The following is a 19,071-nucleotide window of genomic DNA, read 5'->3' as shown; positions in this document are numbered from 1 at the left end:
CTCAAGCCTCCTGAGCCCATCCCTCCTACTGGCACTTGCACAGATAGGTGTTAATGACCTTGTTAGCTTTCTTGTATCCATAAACCAAAGGTATTCCATTCATCAAACCAGCAGGAGCATCCGAACCTTACCCTGGCATTCTGGTTCTACCTGTGGATATAGCCTGGGATGTGACGTTAGATACCAAAGCATCCTGTCTAGTATTTCTCATGATTTCAGCTTCAATTAGCCAAGATTCTCAGGTGTTTATTTCAGGAAAAACAAGATTGAAATTTGCTGGTGATACATTTCATGCTGAGGCCTACAATGACTATATACAAAGGTTATAGTTTTCTGAAACCAGATGATTGTGAGATGTTTTACTTCTTTTGTTACGTTTATACTGGTGACCTACATTCTGAAATTTGTTGTCTTTACTTTGTTCTATAACTTTAACAAACAAAGATACAAGGATGACAATTTAACAAAAAATTCAATCTTTGTCATTGTACAATTACTACTGTAGTAGGGAAATACAATTATGGCTGGTTTAACAATCGTTTTATCAACTTGTTACAATACTTCTTCATATTTGAAAACATCCTCTTAAATGAAGAGATATGCTTACTTACAAAATTATTCCTATATTAACAGAACTGGGTCACAACTATTGTTTTACATGTTTTTATTTCAATGTTATTCATTTTAATCTTTTGTCTCTGAACAATAAAAGATTATTTCAACAGTGAGATGGATCACATGAGACTTTATTTTATTGTATTCTAGACAGTAAAAAAAAGAATGAATCATGAAATAAATTTTGATAGCTCATCAACAATTTACGTCCCACCCATTTCTCTCAAAGTCATATGTGTCATTTATTGATAACCTGCTCAAACAATTATACAGTGGTTAAGGCCCACGTGCGCTCCGTGGTGGTTTGCTAGAGACCATTCAACCAGCAGGACAGGTCTAAGTGAAAGTCACCCCCTAAGGTCTCTGGACCAGTGGGTTTCCTGACGTAAAATAGTAATTAAGGGATGAACTTGAGGTTTTAATGGTTTTGAGGTAAACTAGTGTGGTGTTAGCCTGCAGAGTGAGTGTGTTTGCTCAATGTCAGAAAGTGAAATCATGCTTTGCATTGTTGTCAAGTTGTTTTTGAAAATGAGAGAAATGGTAGGAATGTGGGGTTTTGATAGTAGAATCAAGATTCTTTGTTGAAGTATTATTGTGTTATTACATGAAAGAATTAAGCTTTCATAAAACCTTTTCCAATCGAAGCCACACATATATATATATATATAAGATTGATAATCAAATTGTTTGTGCTATCTGCCATGTTTGAAATCATCTTTTCATGGATTTGTTCCTCTTTACTTAGAATTGCATACTTTAACAAGTATTAATATAGGTCATTATATTTCCATGATAGATGCTGTTTTTTGCTTTATACGATGATAGTCAAGACAGACTTAATTTCAAATCAATTTATCTGATTTGTTTTCCATTTTGATAATGAAACAAGCAAACTACAACAGTGACCCCAAAAGGCTTTGATGTTTCTCTCTTCTCTCTCTCTCTCTCTCTCTCTCTCTCTCTCTCTCTCTCTCTCTCTCTCTCTCTCTCTCTCTCTCTCTCTCTCTTCTTCTTCTTCTTCTTCTTCTTCTTCTTCTTCTTCTTCTTCTTCTTCTTCTTCTTCTTCTTCTTCTTCTTCTTCTTCTTCTTCTTCTTCTTCTTCTTCTTCTTCTTCTTCTTCTTCTTCTTCTTCTTCTTCTTCTTCTTCTTCTTCTTCTTCTTCTTCTTCTTCTTCTTCTTCTTCTTCTTCTTCTTCTTCTTCTTCTTCTTCTTCTTCTTAGGATGTACCTTCAACCGTTTTCAATTTGCTCTTGATGTGGCCTCATTTTCAGGAGAATGAAAGACGGGACAGTTGAAGTCAAGCGAATCTGAGACAAAAAGCATTGCTCCATATAGATTAGAGTGTCAAGGTGTTAGTTCCTATCTAGGCAACCAAGCGGAATAAAGAGGTTTCCCAGTGGAAACACAATAATGAAATCTATTAGGAAATGGGTCGCATAAAAAAAGAATTTATTAATTAAACTAAGGTCAGCTTGCTCGTAAAATCCTAATTGTTTCCTAAAGGAAATTATTTGTGCTTCGGGCAAATATTGTGAATCACTGGATTTCATCTCTTTCAGTTACGCTTCGGCTAATAATCAAGTCAGTGATAACGTAATTTAAATTCTAGATGAGGTGAAGATATATATGTTTATTAAGCTTTGTTCAAAGAAGAAATTGAACATGTGAATACTAAGCCTGATAAAACTCAAACTAGAGTTCATTGAAAATTCATGTTATAACGGAAACAAATTGTATCCAACTTTTCGGAAGAAATGTTGAAGTGATACAAAGGTTACTTCCTTTTGAAGTAAAATACCAAAGACAAATTTTGCTTTACTTGACAGAGTAAAGAATGAACATATATGGTGTGGGGTATAAGGGCTCGTCAAGTGGGCCTTTTGAGGTGACTACACGTTTTGTTTAGAATCGTAGGAAGAGCGAAATCACGTACTCGACATCAACGCGAGACAAACAGGAAGGTGTATCCTACCAGATATGAAGGAAATGCATTCAGGAAACCGCTTCTCACCTCTCTCGTCCACCCCAAATTTTAATGTAAAAATCAGATTTTTGGTCCCCAAAAAGATACCAATATGTGTTGTTTAGAACTGTCATGAAGTAAACAGGAAGGAGAACGTGCAAGATGAAATTGTCTGATGAGAGCCTGAAGGGCATTACTTCCTATCGTTTTACATAGGGATAATGCCTTTCTAACTCCCAAAGGAATGTAGTAAAGGAAGGAGCACAGTCTGATTACCCAACCAATATTTGGTATACTTGTCAAGGTTTTTGCATCTTTCTTCTTTTTCTTTCTGAAAATATGTTTTGAAGCATTTTATATATTTGCTTATTTTGTATTTATTTGTTTTCTCATTTGCTACTTCCTCCATCAATTATTTCTCAGCCTCCTCAATCTTTTCTCTCTCTCTCTCTCTCTCTCTCTCTCTCTCTCAAATTTTCTCTCTCTTTTGTGTATTTTTAAAATTTTCTGAATTTCTTTCATTCTCCCTTTTTATTATTGGTATAAGAGAATAGAATATGCTCATATTTTTTTTATTTTTTTTTTTTTAATTATTAGTTTGTGTGTCTTTAGATAGTATTGGTCTAAACCGGAATATCGTTTTACTGATAGCCAATGACAGTATTGAACATATACATAGGCCATTAAATATCTTTTTTTAACAATATACCATGATTTTCAAGTACTTTACAGAGATTCTAGTTATTCTCATAAATGATGACGGACACAGGTCAAGATCAGTAACAATCATTGGTCATCAGCACTTCAATAATTAATAATACTTAAATAAAAAATGAAAAATGAGCACCTGTAGAAAGCTTGTTTTACATTGTGTCCATCATAGGCCTATGTCCAAAATTAAAATGGGAATTAGGTGATAGATTTGATTCCTCGGTATCTATTATAATTTTAGTCTTTCAGAAGTGACATGTAGGTCACCTGTGCACTCTCAGACATGTTGAAAGGGGGAGGGGGAAGGGGGGCGCAGCTAGGGGTGAGCCTAGGGACCAAAGGGGAGACGGCCTATTAGCAGAGATGACACAATCGCTACCTGAGAGGCATTGAGTCTTCCCCCATGAGGCATTATTCCAGAAAATCAGTTCACCTTTTTTAAACTTCTCAGAATTTTGGGATTGGAAATGAAGAAAAGTGTGAAGGGGTGTCTCCATCTATGTCTGATGTCTGTGACATACATCAAAGAAAGTTCTAGTCATTTGTTATACACGATTGCAACTATTTTTTAATAGTGCAATATCATTACCATATTGTATGTCCAATAGAAATCTTGTTCAGATTACATTATACCTCATTGTCATGTTCGCACATAAAATAATAATAAATCAAAAATGAACATTTCAATGGGTGGCCCACAAAGTCATTGAAATTCAAGGGGGTTGACTTGTGTAAAGTAGTTGCAATCATGTTTATTTTTCATTTCAATATTGATAGGGTTTGGTAATAGACTGAAAGCTGAAAATGTAGCCTTTAAGTCCGTTATTCCACATTTTCTTAAATATTAAACTGATATGGTTATTTGAAAATACACTCAAACAAATTAATACATTGTCTAATATAATTATGAAATATCAACTTAATGACAATATCACCTTTTTGCCCCATTAAGTTCAATGTTGTTTGTCTCCTTGATAATATTTGAGCATTTTGAATAATATAATTATTGTGTTTGACAATTTTTTGTTCATAAATATATTAAAAAAATAATATATGTTAACCTTTGTGCTTCTATTATTAATCTGCTTGAAATGGATTCATCTTTATAATAATGAAAAACATGGACCACCTGCATTTGAGAATTAATCCAGTTATCTATTTTAATACAACCACACATAAACAAAGGCTCTGTTCAAATCTAAAACAAATTAAAAGTTTGAAAAATAGACCATTTGGGTCCCACCTAGAATCATAACCAAAGAGCACTAGAAGTAAGCGAGCTACTTTTCATCAAAGGGAGCTGAGGGGTACAGGGGAGACAGCCAATTACAAGTCTTTCTCCGAAAGTGAGAGATGGATTCTCACGAGATGTGGAGAGGATGATGAGTTGGGTAAGATTAAGAATAAAGAAGAATATTGTTATTAACTGATAGCAGATAATTCTTAGCTGATGTGAATATATTTGCTGAAACTGTCGTCTTTAAAAAAAAAATTATTCAGTTCATAGAATACTTTGTAATATTAGAACAGAGTGTATAATATGAATATTTGCACACCATGATAATTATCACCAATGTTTCTTGTCCTCTTATAGGCTGTTAACCATCTTAGAATTTCAGATTAGATAGAGATTTGTTTACATGAATGTGGCAGAATGAGGATGTTTGATCTTAAAACTGCTACAGAGTGCCTTCCTGTATAAACATAAGATCTTAAAAGCAAATTGGTATATTTTGCAGTGTAAGATTTAAAACCCCTAAATTTAAAGACATTTTGTAATGGGTACTTTAATATTTTGACAATGCATGAGTTGACCTTTGTTCCTCTAATAGAAATGGAGGAGGGGAAAACACAGGTGCGTGTTAGTGGAAGAAGCTTTGTAAACCATATCTGGTTTATGGAAATAAAACAATTGCCCATGTGGGTTGGTCTTACAACAGAGGGGGTCCTCTTGGGGATAAGACGGAAGGAGGCACTTAGGAGTGAGGTGGGCAAAGTTTCACTTTGTGCCAGAAACTGTGGATTTGGGACTAGATCTTTCCTTGAATCGGATTAACCAGAAAGTTCAGTGGAATTATACAATTGTCAAACAAATATAGATTATGACAATGCCACTTCCATTTGGATGCTTTCTATATTATAATATTACTAGTATTTGGGTAATACTTTGGAATTTTGATATTTTTTTTTCTCTCTCGATTATTTTATTCATTTATTTGTTGGTGTTGTGTGTTTTTTTGTACATAAAACAATAAAACATTGTTGTGGAGTTTAAATGATTTGTCAAAATGATTTGCACAATAATGATTATCAAAATAAATTACTTTATGATCAACATTGATTATGCTGTAGTGGGTACTCAGCTTGATGAAGAACTTTCATAAAATTGACAAAGTCCTTGTCTGAAAAGTGACATTACATTTTTTGTTGGCATTTTACATTTTATGGAAGTTGCAATTTGTTGCCAAACCGGCAGGCTCATGCATTCAGGTACTATTCTTCTTATTGTCCCCATCATTGTTATATTGGCAGGATATGATGTTGGTTTTAAAATCTTTTCTTGTGTGATGGCCATGTTCATCTTGCCTTTTTTTCTTCCCATATTACAAATCATGTTGTCAAATAATAATGAAAGAGCCAAGTCCAAATGGGAATTCTGGAAGTGTGAATCCTTTTTAATCAATGCCATTGTCTTGTATGATTAAACCCTTGTGCTAAGGAGTGTTAAGACAAGAATATACTTGTCTGTCTTGACTCAACTTCTCCAATCAGGGATGAAGAGACAAGTAGAGGAAACAGAGGAGGAAGCAGGTGGGACTTAGCGATGAGAGAAGGGGGTAGGAAGGCATGAGTATTGGTCACAAAGGGGTGGAAGAAATGCAAATAATAAAGAATAGATCGAGGAAGGAATTCATCAAGAAGTCCATAAAAATGGCCTTGTATTGCTTAAAATAACTTCCAAATTGTCTTCAAGTCTGTGGTCATGTCCTTAGTCCTTCGTTGCTAATTGTTGATATCTTACTTTAAAAATACAGCAAATGTGCATGTTATTGAAAAAAATTAAAGGAGGCATACTAAGGGCGTGTTTATGCTTAACTTTTTCTGGCCAGAATCAGGCTTCTGTTAGGCGTTTAGTTTAAAACACGGTTGCGTCCTTTTGTAGAATCACTGAAAAACGGCATTCACGATCACCGATCGTAAACTCACAAAAAGATGCGTTTACAATTTGTAAACGCGTTTAAATGGGGTCAACGCACTGACCTCTAGTGGGTCTACATAGCATGCACAGTACAGGTTTGCGAATCCAGCTGCAATGCCAATTAGGGCCACCCAGGGAGAATTGCCTGGAGGAGCCAGAGAAGTGAGCATAAACAGTACATCGTGGAACTGCGATTACGATGAGCGTTTACGATGAGCGTTACAAATCGCTCATTCTGCCTTCAAAATTTAAGCTTAAACGCACCCTAAGAGACTACAAAGTTGCATGCAAAATTTGAAGGCCTGGGCAGCAGCTTTCAAATTAAAGGTAATACAAAGTTTTGGTATGGGGTCATGAATTTGGTTCAAATGAACATATTGGAAGCATATACGATCCTACAATATTCAGTGATCGTTGTCGCGGTCGAAATCGACTCTAAAGTTATGAAATTGTAAAGAATAAACACTTTATGTTGAATAGCTCCCTCTCAAGGTCAAGATATTAATTAAGCTATTAAACAATGTTTATTGACTAAAATTGACAGATTAGCTATTCTTGTTCGGAAATTATATACCACAACTACATACTCTGAGATTTTCATGGTCGCAGCTACCATTGTACGGCCGTAGGAGCTATTTGAAATTTATCAAAATTTACCGGGAGCACCGGTAAATCTTTATATTCAATTTTTCTCGAAAGCAGAAGGGTTTTAGGGGCTAAAATTTCTGGTGTTTTTAATACATACATACATACATTTTAATCCAAATATATTAAAATTGGAAAGAATCACTATCCACCCATTTTTCAAAATTTCCCAAAACTTTGTAATACCTTTAACTTGTTCAAACCTTTTATTCTGAACATAATACTGAATTGCTCATGTGACGAATTAGGAGCTGGTTCCATTTTCAATTCTAGTGAGTTCAATATCTAACTCTAAAAATCACAGCAAATGTGTATTTTATGGAAAATAATTATAGGAGGCAGATTAAAAAACCACAAAGTTGCATGCAAAGTTTTAAGGCCTGGGCTGCAGCTTTTCAATTAACTTGTCCAACTCCATCACTACTGTAAAAGAAATTGAACTGTTCATTTGACATGTTGGGAGCTGCATGTTCCATTTTTATTTCTGGTGGGTTAATTTGATGAAGGAGTAACCAGACCTTCTTGGATTGATTATCAGTTTTCTTGCACACAGTCACATTCATAGGTTAAAACAATGGTTAAATTAGTTTCCAGTTACAGAAAGTCAAAATAAATGATGCAACACAAATGATGAGAATTTTGATGGTAATGCATTATGGGCTATCATTTTTAGGTGAAATGTTTATCTGTGTCATGTTTGATGTGTCATTGCAATGTTCAAACATTTTTTTTAAATGCCAGAGAAGACTATTGAAAATATTTGAGTTGATTTTTGTTCTTTGGAAATGTATGGAAAGCAAAGATTTTATTTGCTGCCTCTGAATGATAGAATCTAAGGAAATCAAGAATCATTCAGTTTTGTTATTTAAAGTGTTCTAAGGAAACAGTAAAATAGCTGCCACACATTATATTCTGGATAATATTACTGTAAACATTTTGGTCAGATACTTTCAACTGGTAAGGCTATACAAACACATTATCATTATCGTCATTGTTATATTATTTTAGAGTCCATTTATTTTTGAGCAAAAGACCAGAGGGGACCAGACGCTGATGGCTGAAGACTGCTTTCAATTTAGAGATGATGACAAAGGACTTGGTCATTAACCATCACAGGAGGAGTTGATTTGTCTTGGGATGAGGAAGGAAACGCTCACAAAAGACTTTGATATGAAAGGATATTTACCCTTTGATGATTGGGATGAATGAACTAAGGAAGGTTTGAAAGAAATGACATGGTCCAAGAAAGTCTCAGGATTTTTATTTTGGCACATGTATATATCATGAAATTCATCCTTTTCACCATTGACAAACAAAAATCTTTCCATTACATTACTGGTTCCATTCCTTACAGTATTGAACCTTCTTCTTTCTTGTTTCCCCCTCTTTCAAACCCTAAATTTTCATCTTTCATCTGGTCAACCCCTTCTTTTAATTCACATCTTTATTGATTTTTCTTTAATTGTATTTTATTCTTATGTAGAATTATCTTTAAAAATATATAACTATGTACCATCTCAGAGCCCCTGCCATGATGGAGGGGGTGGAGTATTATTCCAAGAATTGATGGAGGGGCTTTCAACTCCTTATAACCTCTCCAATAAATCATTGGCAAAAGTTCCAAATTTTTGTGTCAGCCAATGTTTCTAACCACCAACATAATTTTTTGGAAACAGTTACCCAAAGGTGTGAAGTCGATTTGGAAGATTATTAAAAGCTGTTATATTTGAAGAATCTTTGCACTTGGTAGTTAGGTAGGTGAACTCACTCATATTATGACATGCTTCTGGTCATGTTCACACAAGTGACTAAACTGCAATCAGCATTTTTATTTATAAAGTTAAAAAAGTTTTAGTAACATCTGAACATTGAAATTATAAAATTCAAATGCACCTTCTCATGTTTATAAATGGAACTTTATTTAGGGTACTTTCAGGCAAAACAATTCAAATAGGCTTATAGGCATCCAGAATATTGATTTGTTTTTACTTTATTGTTAGCATGGATATATGATCATACAGATTTAGTAAGACTGCAATATCCATGTTAGGGTAGTGTTATCTGAATGTAGTCTGTGCATAATTGTTGTAGATATTACAAAGAATATGACATCGGAATTAAATTTAATCTGGATTAAATCTAATACTGGGGAGGGAAATATGAAAAAGTGAGAACAAGGTTTTGTTGTAAGGGAGGGAACATAGGAAGTGGCTCCCAGACATAGGGCAATCATTACAGAGGATGAGTTTCTTAAAGTTTGAGCAGAGGAACAATCGGCTAGGGAGATCAACACAAATTAACTCAAACTGTCCAATTTTCTGACTGAAATCAGTCACAAGTGTGTCAAAGAGTCAGCTCTAGGAGTTTTCTATATATATAGAAGATGGTGCACTTGTGCTATGACTTATTTAATCCAAGTTTACTTTTTCTTGCTTCAAAGTCTGACTTGAGTAAATTTTGGGTCTGATCTGCTTCTAGAAGTTTTCAGTTATTTGTTTTCCCTTTTCTTTTTTAAAGAAATTTAATGTGAACAGCAAACTGCTAAAGATAATTATTATTATGATATATTATTTTGATTATGTAAGATATACTGTGTAAATGTACAGTGTATTGCAATACTAATACTGTTTCATTTTGAACAAGTTGCCATGGATTACCTAAATAGCAAAAGGTTGGTCTCTTTTCTCTATCTATAAATCCATAATCAAATCTATGTTAAATTAAATGCATTTTAAGACAAATGTCCACCTTGCACTTCTCACTACTATACGCCCAAAATGTAACTGGTGTCATACACAGTATATGTTTATATCGTGATGACAGGTTAAACAGACTTTTCAATAGTGCCTTGATCAATATATGGCTATCATCCAAGTATACTTGTCATCAGTAATGTGGAAAAAAAGAAAGGAGTATCTAAGATATCTTCCTGGAAATTTCTTTATCAGACAGTCTGCAGGCTGGTCAGTGACTGCACAATCACACAAGATGTAAACCTCCCAGATTGGACAGTTGGGGTGAACATTGAACATACATCAGATCAGTATTCAGTTACATAAAATGATCAAAGTGTTGCTGTATGATTGTAACCTCTTAAGGGCATCGTTTAACAATGTTAAATCTGAGATGCACGGCCCTACCTGTTATCAGTGTCTGTGGTATGGTGTTATACTGAAGCCCTAAAAAAATTGTGCTTCAAAATGATCAAAAAGTGCCTCAAAAAAGTAAAAACCTTTGAGTGATCAGTTTTTGCCATACTTGTTTTCCCCAATAAACTGTAGTGTTATGAAAACCGTTTGGCAAATGCAAAATTTGATTTCGATTTTCAGTCATAAATATCATGATAATCAGACAGGCGATCGGCTTGTAAAAGTCATGGGGTTCCTGACTGACCTGAAGGTTTATAATTATCATTGCAGCATGAGCTAAATCAAGGATTTTTTTTAAAGGATCAAAGACAAAGTTACCGGATCCCTTTAAGGCAGATTTTTGTTTCCTGATAGTTGCTTCCCTATGTTTTATTGGTCAGATTGGTTTTATTGGTCAGATTGATTTTATGGGTCTGCAAGATTTAAAATCAAAAGTCTAGACTCTTATGACACATCCTTGATTTCTCTTTATTGTTTTCCAGAAATATCTTTACTCTGAAGTTTTGTCACCATGTGCACCAATTTGTAAACCTGGGAGATTTAAGACAATACTTGAGAGGGCAGGCTTGTATCAGTTTGTAACAGAGGAAGTAGAAAAGAAAGAACGAGTCAAAATTGAAATTATTGTGACAGCCAGGTCATTAGAGATTATTCAATATCAAGAGTGCATAAAATACTTATAGTTTCAGTAATTATTCAATATTAAAAAATGAGGCATAACAAACAAATTACTTATTGTAAATTTATCAGCTGTTTCTTCTTTAACAGACATATGAGAGGTTTTGCGAAGAAATCTGAGGTTTATCACATCTCTTACGTATTTTCCTTGGTCGGGCGAGGCCATTGAACCAATTGGCAATTTCCAACATTACATAACCCCTCCAAACTTGATGCTAAATGTGTAATGTTCATTCCCCTCCCACCTTCATTTCTTGATCTGTTTTTATCCATTGAAGGTGAGGAAATTACCCAAAATTACCTCAAATGGCATGGAGTGACCGCTCATTTAGTCTGGACAGTAGAGATTAAGGAAATATCCTCAAGTGGTTCTTCTCTGATTGATCTGTGGTAAACCCCTGACGTAGGAAGGTGTCCTTCTGTCCTTTCCTGTATGCCTGCCTGGCAGGGAAGGAGGCAGGGAAGCTGGGGTTACTCAATGAGTCCTTGCTGGTAGAGGGGTTTGTGAGATGTCAGTTAGATGCCTTCACCCACCCATCCCATCCAATCCAAACTGTATGCCAACCATAAGATGGCGAGTCCATATCCACATCCACTCCTGGATCTTTTTGTCAATTAAAGGTCTTGAAATTATTTTAAATTGATTGAAGAGATTAATGAAATGTTGAGAGGGGTTCTTCTTTGAATGACCTCTAATGAACCCTTGACTTAAGTAGGTGTCCTCTGGTCCTTTCCTGCATAGCATCTGCCAGGGGAAGGCCAGGGGAAGGAGGCAGAGAAGGTTGGATCACCCTGTGGTTCTTGCCAGTAGTTGGTGCGGAGTGGACGCCTGAGGGGTGTCAGAAAGAGCTACAGTTTTAGTTACAAGCACCAAAAAGCTATCTTGACATTTTTCTCATTTCTATGTTATGCATGAACTTAAAAAAATTAATTAGGTCTGCATCATTCATAGAAGAACAAAATTTTGTGAAAAACATTGTGCTATTAATTTATCCATATGATTCTATTCATCCTGTTTGATTGTACATGTCACATATTAAGTGCAAACAAACTAACAAAGTAGTTGAATTCCATAAATCATAGTCTGGTGTTTATTCCCCGCACTGGGTATCAAGTCACGCGTATCGCATATACATCGCGCACATGCGATCTGACCTCCTGAGGTCACAGGTGTCACATTTGCATAATCTGATACATATTCATTATCATGACATCCCTCCTTTGCCAGAATGAAACTTTATCCTGGTCTATTTTTATACTATAGTTTCACTGAAAATTCTTGTAATATTTCTTTTGTTCTTGTGTTTCAGCCATATGTGAATTACTGAAATAAACATGCTTTGGTGCATTTGCTTTTGTTTGTTTCTTTTTTTTTTTCTTTTTTTTTTTTTTAAAACAACTTCTAACAAACAACAAATTTATCTGGTCGATAAACTTTTCCCAAATGTTTTATCTTCCAAACAACTTTGTTGAACAACATAAAACATAACATGCAATATAATATCTTTCATGCAATATCTTTCATGCATCCAGTCTGTGGTCCAAATAAAAGTTCAACTGTTCACTGGATACTATTTGAGTTCTAGTTTTGAGTTCGTGTAAATCATCTGTTATCTCCAAGCGTTCATACGACTAGCTGAAGCTGAAGTTTCTGGAAATACTCTCTTCGATGATTGAATCCATTTTTGAAAACTGATCGATGCTCCAACTCAACTTGTGTTTTTCGCAACACCTATCACATACAATAAGGGCAGCGTTCGGCGTACACCCTTTTACATTGATTAATGTATGTGTAATATTGAAACATATGTATCAGAACTTATTATTTTAGCACATAACACAACTTCCTCGTACGCTTGGTTTCCATGGTGATTTCTCCAACATGTCGATTTCACAAATATGGGCAGCGCAAGGCGTACACCCTTTAAATCATAACTTGGCTTCAACCAATGATTTCCAAACATTTCTCCTTGGCACATGTAGTTTCCGATATCACTGTCGCTATTTTACAAAGAGCTCATTCCCACCATATTGATCTGGAATCACACGAAATCATCATATCGCTTAGGGAATCTTCTCTGGCGTTGTGGTCTACTAGCTGCCATAGGAACGTTGGTGTTTGTTGTCTCTGCTTGGGTATCACCATCTTGATGTCTCTGGTCACCGCCTGATGTGTTGCTCGCTGCCTCTGAGTCTGGATCTCTGGTCACCGCCTCAGGAGTACTGGTCTCCGCCTCAGGATTATCGTCCGACCCTTCAGGAATACCGGTCACCGCCTCAGGATTGCCATCTGTCCTCTCGGGATTGGCAGCTTCGTTATGAGTGTCTCGGGACATGTATCTTTTTACACTTGATACATTCCTATTATACAGGACTCCGTCAGGAGATTTCACAGTTACCATACTTCCTGTTCTTGCTGTCACTGTGTATGGCTGGCTAAAGTATGGCGTGTCTAGTTTCCTCCTTTCATCACGTCTTACTATCACCTTATCTCCTGGCACTATGTCAGAATGTACGGCTCCCCTCTTCAGATCTGCATAGTGTTTTGCACCACTTTTCATTTGGAGGTCCCTGTCTCTGAGTTCCTGATCCTCACTAATGTCCTGGATTTGTGGTAGTTTAGTTCGGATCTTTCTCCCGAACAACACTTCTGCCGGGCTTTTTCCCGTTGTCGAATGAGTACTAGCCCGGTAGACTGCGACGTAAGTCAGCAAGGCCTCCTTCCAATCCTTGCCTTCTGCCTGTGCAATTCGAAGCCTTTTCACTATACTCTGGTTCTGTCTTTCGACCTCGCCGTTGGCTTGGGGCCATTTAGGAGTCACCCGATGGTGGTGAATTCCTGTAATGTTCATGTACTCTGCGAAAACTTCTGAGATGAACTGGGGTCCATTGTCTGAGTATAACGTCACAGGTAACCCATGTCTGCCAAAGATTTCAGCCAGGGCTTTGACTGTCTTCTCTGCAGTGGTTGATTTCATGATTGCATACTCGTAGTATCTGCTATAATAATCAACTACCACAAGTATAGATTCTCCTGTCGGAAGTGGTCCTAGGAAATCAACAGCTACATCCACCCAAGGTCCTGTTGGCAACATAGTACTTCGAATTGGTTCTGGTGGATTACCCCTGCTTGTGATTTGGCAACCATGACACGTCTTGACGAATTTCTCTGCATCTTTCTCACATCCTGGCCACCATACCTTGGTTCTCAAATTCTGTTTGGTGCCAACAATGCCCAGGTGTCCTTCGTGAGCTAATGACACCATCTTTGGCCTCTGTGCCTGTGGAATCACCAATCTGCTACCTCTCAGCACACACTGACCAATTATACAGAGTTCATCCTTGATGGGAATGTATGCTTTATATGGACAATCATCCCATTGTCCACTGTGAATACACTCTCTGATAACTTCGAGTTCAGGATCATGTTCAGATTCTCTTTCGACTTCCTTCGTTGTCACCGCACCTGGCGTTGACTGGACTGCCACAAAACGCACAAAGCTCTCTGCTTCTGTTTCCAACACAGAAGTTTCTCTCGGTTGATCATCCTTCAGCAATCTTGACAATGGATCTGCTATGTTGGACTTTCCTGCGATGTGGACTACCCTGTACTTGTACTGTTGAAGCCTCAGAACCCACCGCTCTATTCTCGCACATGGCTTAGATCTCGGTGAATAAATGACTTCAAGCGGTTTGTGATCAGTCACTAGATCAAACTCTATTCCATACAGGTACGCATGGAATCTTTCACAAGCCCACACAAGTCCAAGGGCTTCTTTCTCCGTCTGAGAGTATCTCCTTTCAACGTTACTTAACGAGCGGCTGGCATATGCTACTATCCTCGGGCCATCAGCATGCACCTGCACCAGCACTGCTCCTAAGCCAACTGGGCTGGCATCCGCTATGACCTTTGTCGGTGCATTCAGATCATAGTAGCCCAGGGTCTCTGCACTCATCAAGCTTTCCTTTAGCGACTTAAACGCTTGTCGCTGTTCATGACCGAATTGAAATGGCGTGTCCTTTCTGGTCAGCTTTCTCAGTGGATCTGCCAATGTAGCAAAGTTCGGAATGAACTTTGCGCAGTAGTTGACTAGCCCCAAGAAACTTCTCATCTCAGTTGCAGTCTGGGGTTCACGGGCCTCTGCAATTGCTTTCACCTTGGCCAATCCTGGGTTGAGTCCCTCGCTAGTCAGTCTGTGCCCCATGAAGTCCAACTCAGAGACACCAAACTTACACTTTTCTGCATTTGCAGTAAGTCCTGCGTCCCGCAGTCTGCCAAGCACCTGCTTCAACCTCTTGTCATGCTCTTTCTGGGTCGATGCATGCACAATGATGTCATCTGATATGTTCGCAGCTCCTTCTATCCCAGCTATCACTCTGTGTATCTCATATTGATAAATCTCTGGAGCAGCATTGATTCCGAACAACAGTCTCTTATAGCGGAACAACCCACAATGAGTGACAAAGGTTGTCACCTCTCTAGACTCCGGATGTAACTCCAGTTGGTGGTACCCCCACTTCAGGTCTATTTTCGAAAAGACCTTGCTAATCGACAGCTCCTGTAGGACTTCCTCAATAGTGGGAATGGGGTGACGTTCTCTTATGATTGCTTCGTTCACTCTACGCATATCGATACACAGTCTGATTTCATCATTTCTCTTTGGAACTATGACAACTGGGCTAACCCATGGCGTGGAGCGTTCAACTGGCTCAATGATGTCGAGATCGATCAATTCCGCAATCTTCATCTCGACCTTTTTTCTCAGTCCAAATGGAGTCCTTCGCACAGGCTGGGCCACTGGCTTCACCGTTTCATCCACTGCTAACCGCACCTGTCGGCCCTTCAACTTCCCTACCCCTTTGAAGACTGCTTCAAACTCATGCTTTAAACCTGCATAGCTCTGTACCGCATTTACATGTACAATTCCCACCTGGAGCACTCCCAGCTCTCTAGACGTATGTTTGCTCAGTAAAGGTTCTCCCTTTTCTTTGATGACAACAAACTCTGCAGTCGACTTCATCTTGCCAACTTCTACGGTGGCTGTGAAACATCCAATGGTCGTTAATGGTATATGTGATGTGTATGGATAAAGCCTCTTGGTACTCTTAGTAGATTTGCAGATGATTTTGTCCTTCTTCAGTTTCTCCCACAATATCTGATCTATTACATTGCAATCACTTCCCGAATCTACTATCACTGGGACTGTGACACCTCCAATGATTATTGGGACTTTCTCATGATCACCATTCACAGCAAATTGATAGTACCTCTGCTCCTCACGGCCACGGCTGTTGTCATCATCACTATCATTTCTGGGTTCACCTTCCACTTGGCGAACTCTATTCTTATACTTCTTTCCATCTCTGGACTTCCCATCTCTGAATTTTCCTCTCGCCTCACTTGTGCTCTTGGCCTTACTTTTGCACATCGTCGCAAAGTGGTTTTGGCATTCCGACAGATCTTTCCTTTGGCTGGACATGATGCATCCTTCCCAAAATGTCCTTTGTTCCCACATCGGTAGCATTCCAAATTCTTTTTTCTGTCATTCTCATACGATACTTGGTTCACTTGAACTTGTCCACCAGCTCTAGGCCTTTCTCTCTCTCTCAATGACATGGAGTTAAATTGACCTTCAACAGCTTCTAGAGCAGCAGCCATGGACAATGCATCATTTAACTTAAGCTCACCTCCTTTCTCCAGCATTCTCCTGCGAAGTTTATCAGCTCTGCAGTACTGAACTACTTGGTCAAGAATTTGGTTTTCTACATCCCCAGCTACGAAATTGCATCCAATAGCAACCTGTCGTAATTTGGTAACAAATTGGGCAACCGTTTCACCATCTTCCTGCTTTGTTTTCCTGAACAAATGTCTTTGAAACGTAGCATTAGGTTTGACAACATAATGAGCATTTAGGGCATCTGTGGCTTTTTGATACTCATTCCTCTCCCCTTTATTTGGAAGTGTTTTGAAAGTCTCCCTTACCACAGGCCCCGCAGTGTACAGCAACAGTGCTCTCCGTTGAGCCTCCTGGGCCGGCGTACATCCGTCCAGAAACAGGCCGCGACTATCGGCGTAGGCCTCGAACTCTTCAAGCCAAGCTTTCCACTTGCCGCTGACAATACTTGCACCACCCGTCGGATCGAAGTGTGGAACTCCTCGAAGCGCTAACAATTCCGCTCCAGCGAATGCCATGTTGAAACTTTTCCAGCTCGTAGCCACAGATTCAACATCCAAGAAACATTAATCCTCGTCGCCAATGTCACATATTAAGTGCAAACAAACTAACAAAGTAGTTGAATTCCATAAATCATAGTCTGGTGTTTATTCCCCGCACTGGGTATCAAGTCACGCGTATCGCATATACATCGCGCACATGCGATCTGACCTCCTGAGGTCACAGGTGTCACATTTGCATAATCTGATACATATTCATTATCATGACAGTACATTCTTTTCTTTTTACGTGCATACTTTTCCCCATTATATTTACATGTATATCATGTCTATCTTTTCAATCTTACAAGACTCGGTCTATTCATAAAATACCTCATAACTTAAAGTTAAACAACTGGTAAAACAATAGGCAAGATATACAATTTCCCCAAAGTACTTTATTTTAAAGAGCTACTGTTGTTAATATATAGTTTATCACACTACTGGCTGTACTGTATAGCTTTGAAATTCTTAGTTTTTGTTTTGTTACGTTTTTCCTTGTTTATTCATTAAAAAATCTTCCTTGCTATTTGATGTAACTTTTGGTACCTTGAACAATAACTTCTCCTAATTCATTTAATTGTCTGGGTCATGGTAATTGGTTTTCAGCTGCTTTTCATTTTTAGGACTTTAATGACGTATACAATTTGAACATCAAGCACGCACAGACCAACGATACTCTCTTGTCATGGCTTCCCTTTCTCGTTCTCCCTCCCTCCCTCTCTCTCTCTCTCTCTCTCTCTCTCTCTCCATCTCTCTCTCTCTCTCTCCATCTCTCTCTCTCTCAATCTCTATCGCTCTCTCTCTCTCTCTCTCTGTTTCAACTTTTTTTCCTCCAATGTGGGGATATTTTCTTGTCTCTCATCTCTCTTATTCTGAAGTTTCCATATTTTCCCAGCTTCTCAAAGGTTTGTGGGAGAAATGGAAAAAATCAACATATTTTATGTGTATAACTTGAAAATTGCTTTTATATGTGGACCTTTCAACATCCATTTAGTAGATCATAATTTTCAGACTCACTCTGGTTTCTATGGCCCATTAAAAATGCTTTTATAACTTCAGACCATGTCACAGTCAGACTCCTATAAAAGTGTAAATCTAACAATATGTAGAACTTGAAAAACTTTTATGACATCTTCCATTAAAACATTTTTGTTCATGCACTTGTACCAAAACGTGGTTGCGTATCAATCAGTTAACATTCCAGCATCTGTTGCTCATAAAAAATATTTATATTTTGTTGAATGACTGAACACTCAGGGTTTTATGAGCCATGCAGTAGCTTGAATGCCTGCCAGTGAAACACCCAATTTACAAGGCTATTGATTCAGTGGACACTAGATGGCGCTGTTTACTTACCAGGTCTTAACTTTGAGCCAATCATGGAGGAGCACTAAGAAATGTGTATCAAAATATAGAACTATGTTGTAGATTGAATAAATTCTAGCAATTTTCTTTTCTTTTTGAAATATTCATGACAAACCTCATATAATATTTTATTTTTGTGAACCATACTAAATCTTTAAATTGCAAATTACTTGTTTGGGCAACAATCAAACATGTCAATATTTTATTATTTTTTTTAATTTTTCTAAAAGCCATTTTATTCACTTTGTCATTGATATAATGAACCTTTCCAGTTTCATTTTTATTTATTCATTATAAACCTTATCTGTAACATGAACTGAACTTATGTTTGAATTCAGTGTTATATTCCATGATTGTTTAATATGATATAATGTAATGAATCTGATCAATGCTTAACTTTGATCAGTGCTTTGATTTTTCTTTTCAAACCAAAAGAGGGCAGCAGACCATGAGTTGGAAAGGTGTTGTTGAAGTATGAGCCAGAGCAGGACTAGATATCGACCAACAAATTATAATATTAGGCACTGGC

The 19,071-nt window shown here is 37.4% G+C and overlaps 1 protein-coding gene across 1 annotated transcript; it reads right to left on the bottom strand.

Annotated features, from left to right (window-relative positions):
- Positions 1 to 13,002: 13,002 nt before the first annotated feature.
- On the bottom strand, positions 13,003 to 17,153 carry LOC115929936 (uncharacterized protein K02A2.6-like). The gene is made up of 2 exons (XM_031000093.1): positions 16,944 to 17,153; positions 13,003 to 16,500 (listed from the first exon to the last, which is right to left on the bottom strand). The coding sequence occupies exons 1-2, from the start codon at positions 17,151 to 17,153 to the stop codon at positions 13,003 to 13,005; spliced, it is 3,708 nt and encodes a 1,235-aa protein (XP_030855953.1).
- Between the last annotated feature and the right edge of the window lie 1,918 nt (positions 17,154 to 19,071).

This window comes from Strongylocentrotus purpuratus, unplaced genomic scaffold (genome assembly GCF_000002235.5).
Source record: "Strongylocentrotus purpuratus isolate Spur 01 unplaced genomic scaffold, Spur_5.0 spur5_scaffold_6, whole genome shotgun sequence".
Lineage (NCBI taxonomy): Eukaryota > Metazoa > Echinodermata > Echinoidea > Camarodonta > Strongylocentrotidae > Strongylocentrotus > Strongylocentrotus purpuratus.
This window is presented reverse-complemented; position numbering and strand designations above follow the sequence as displayed.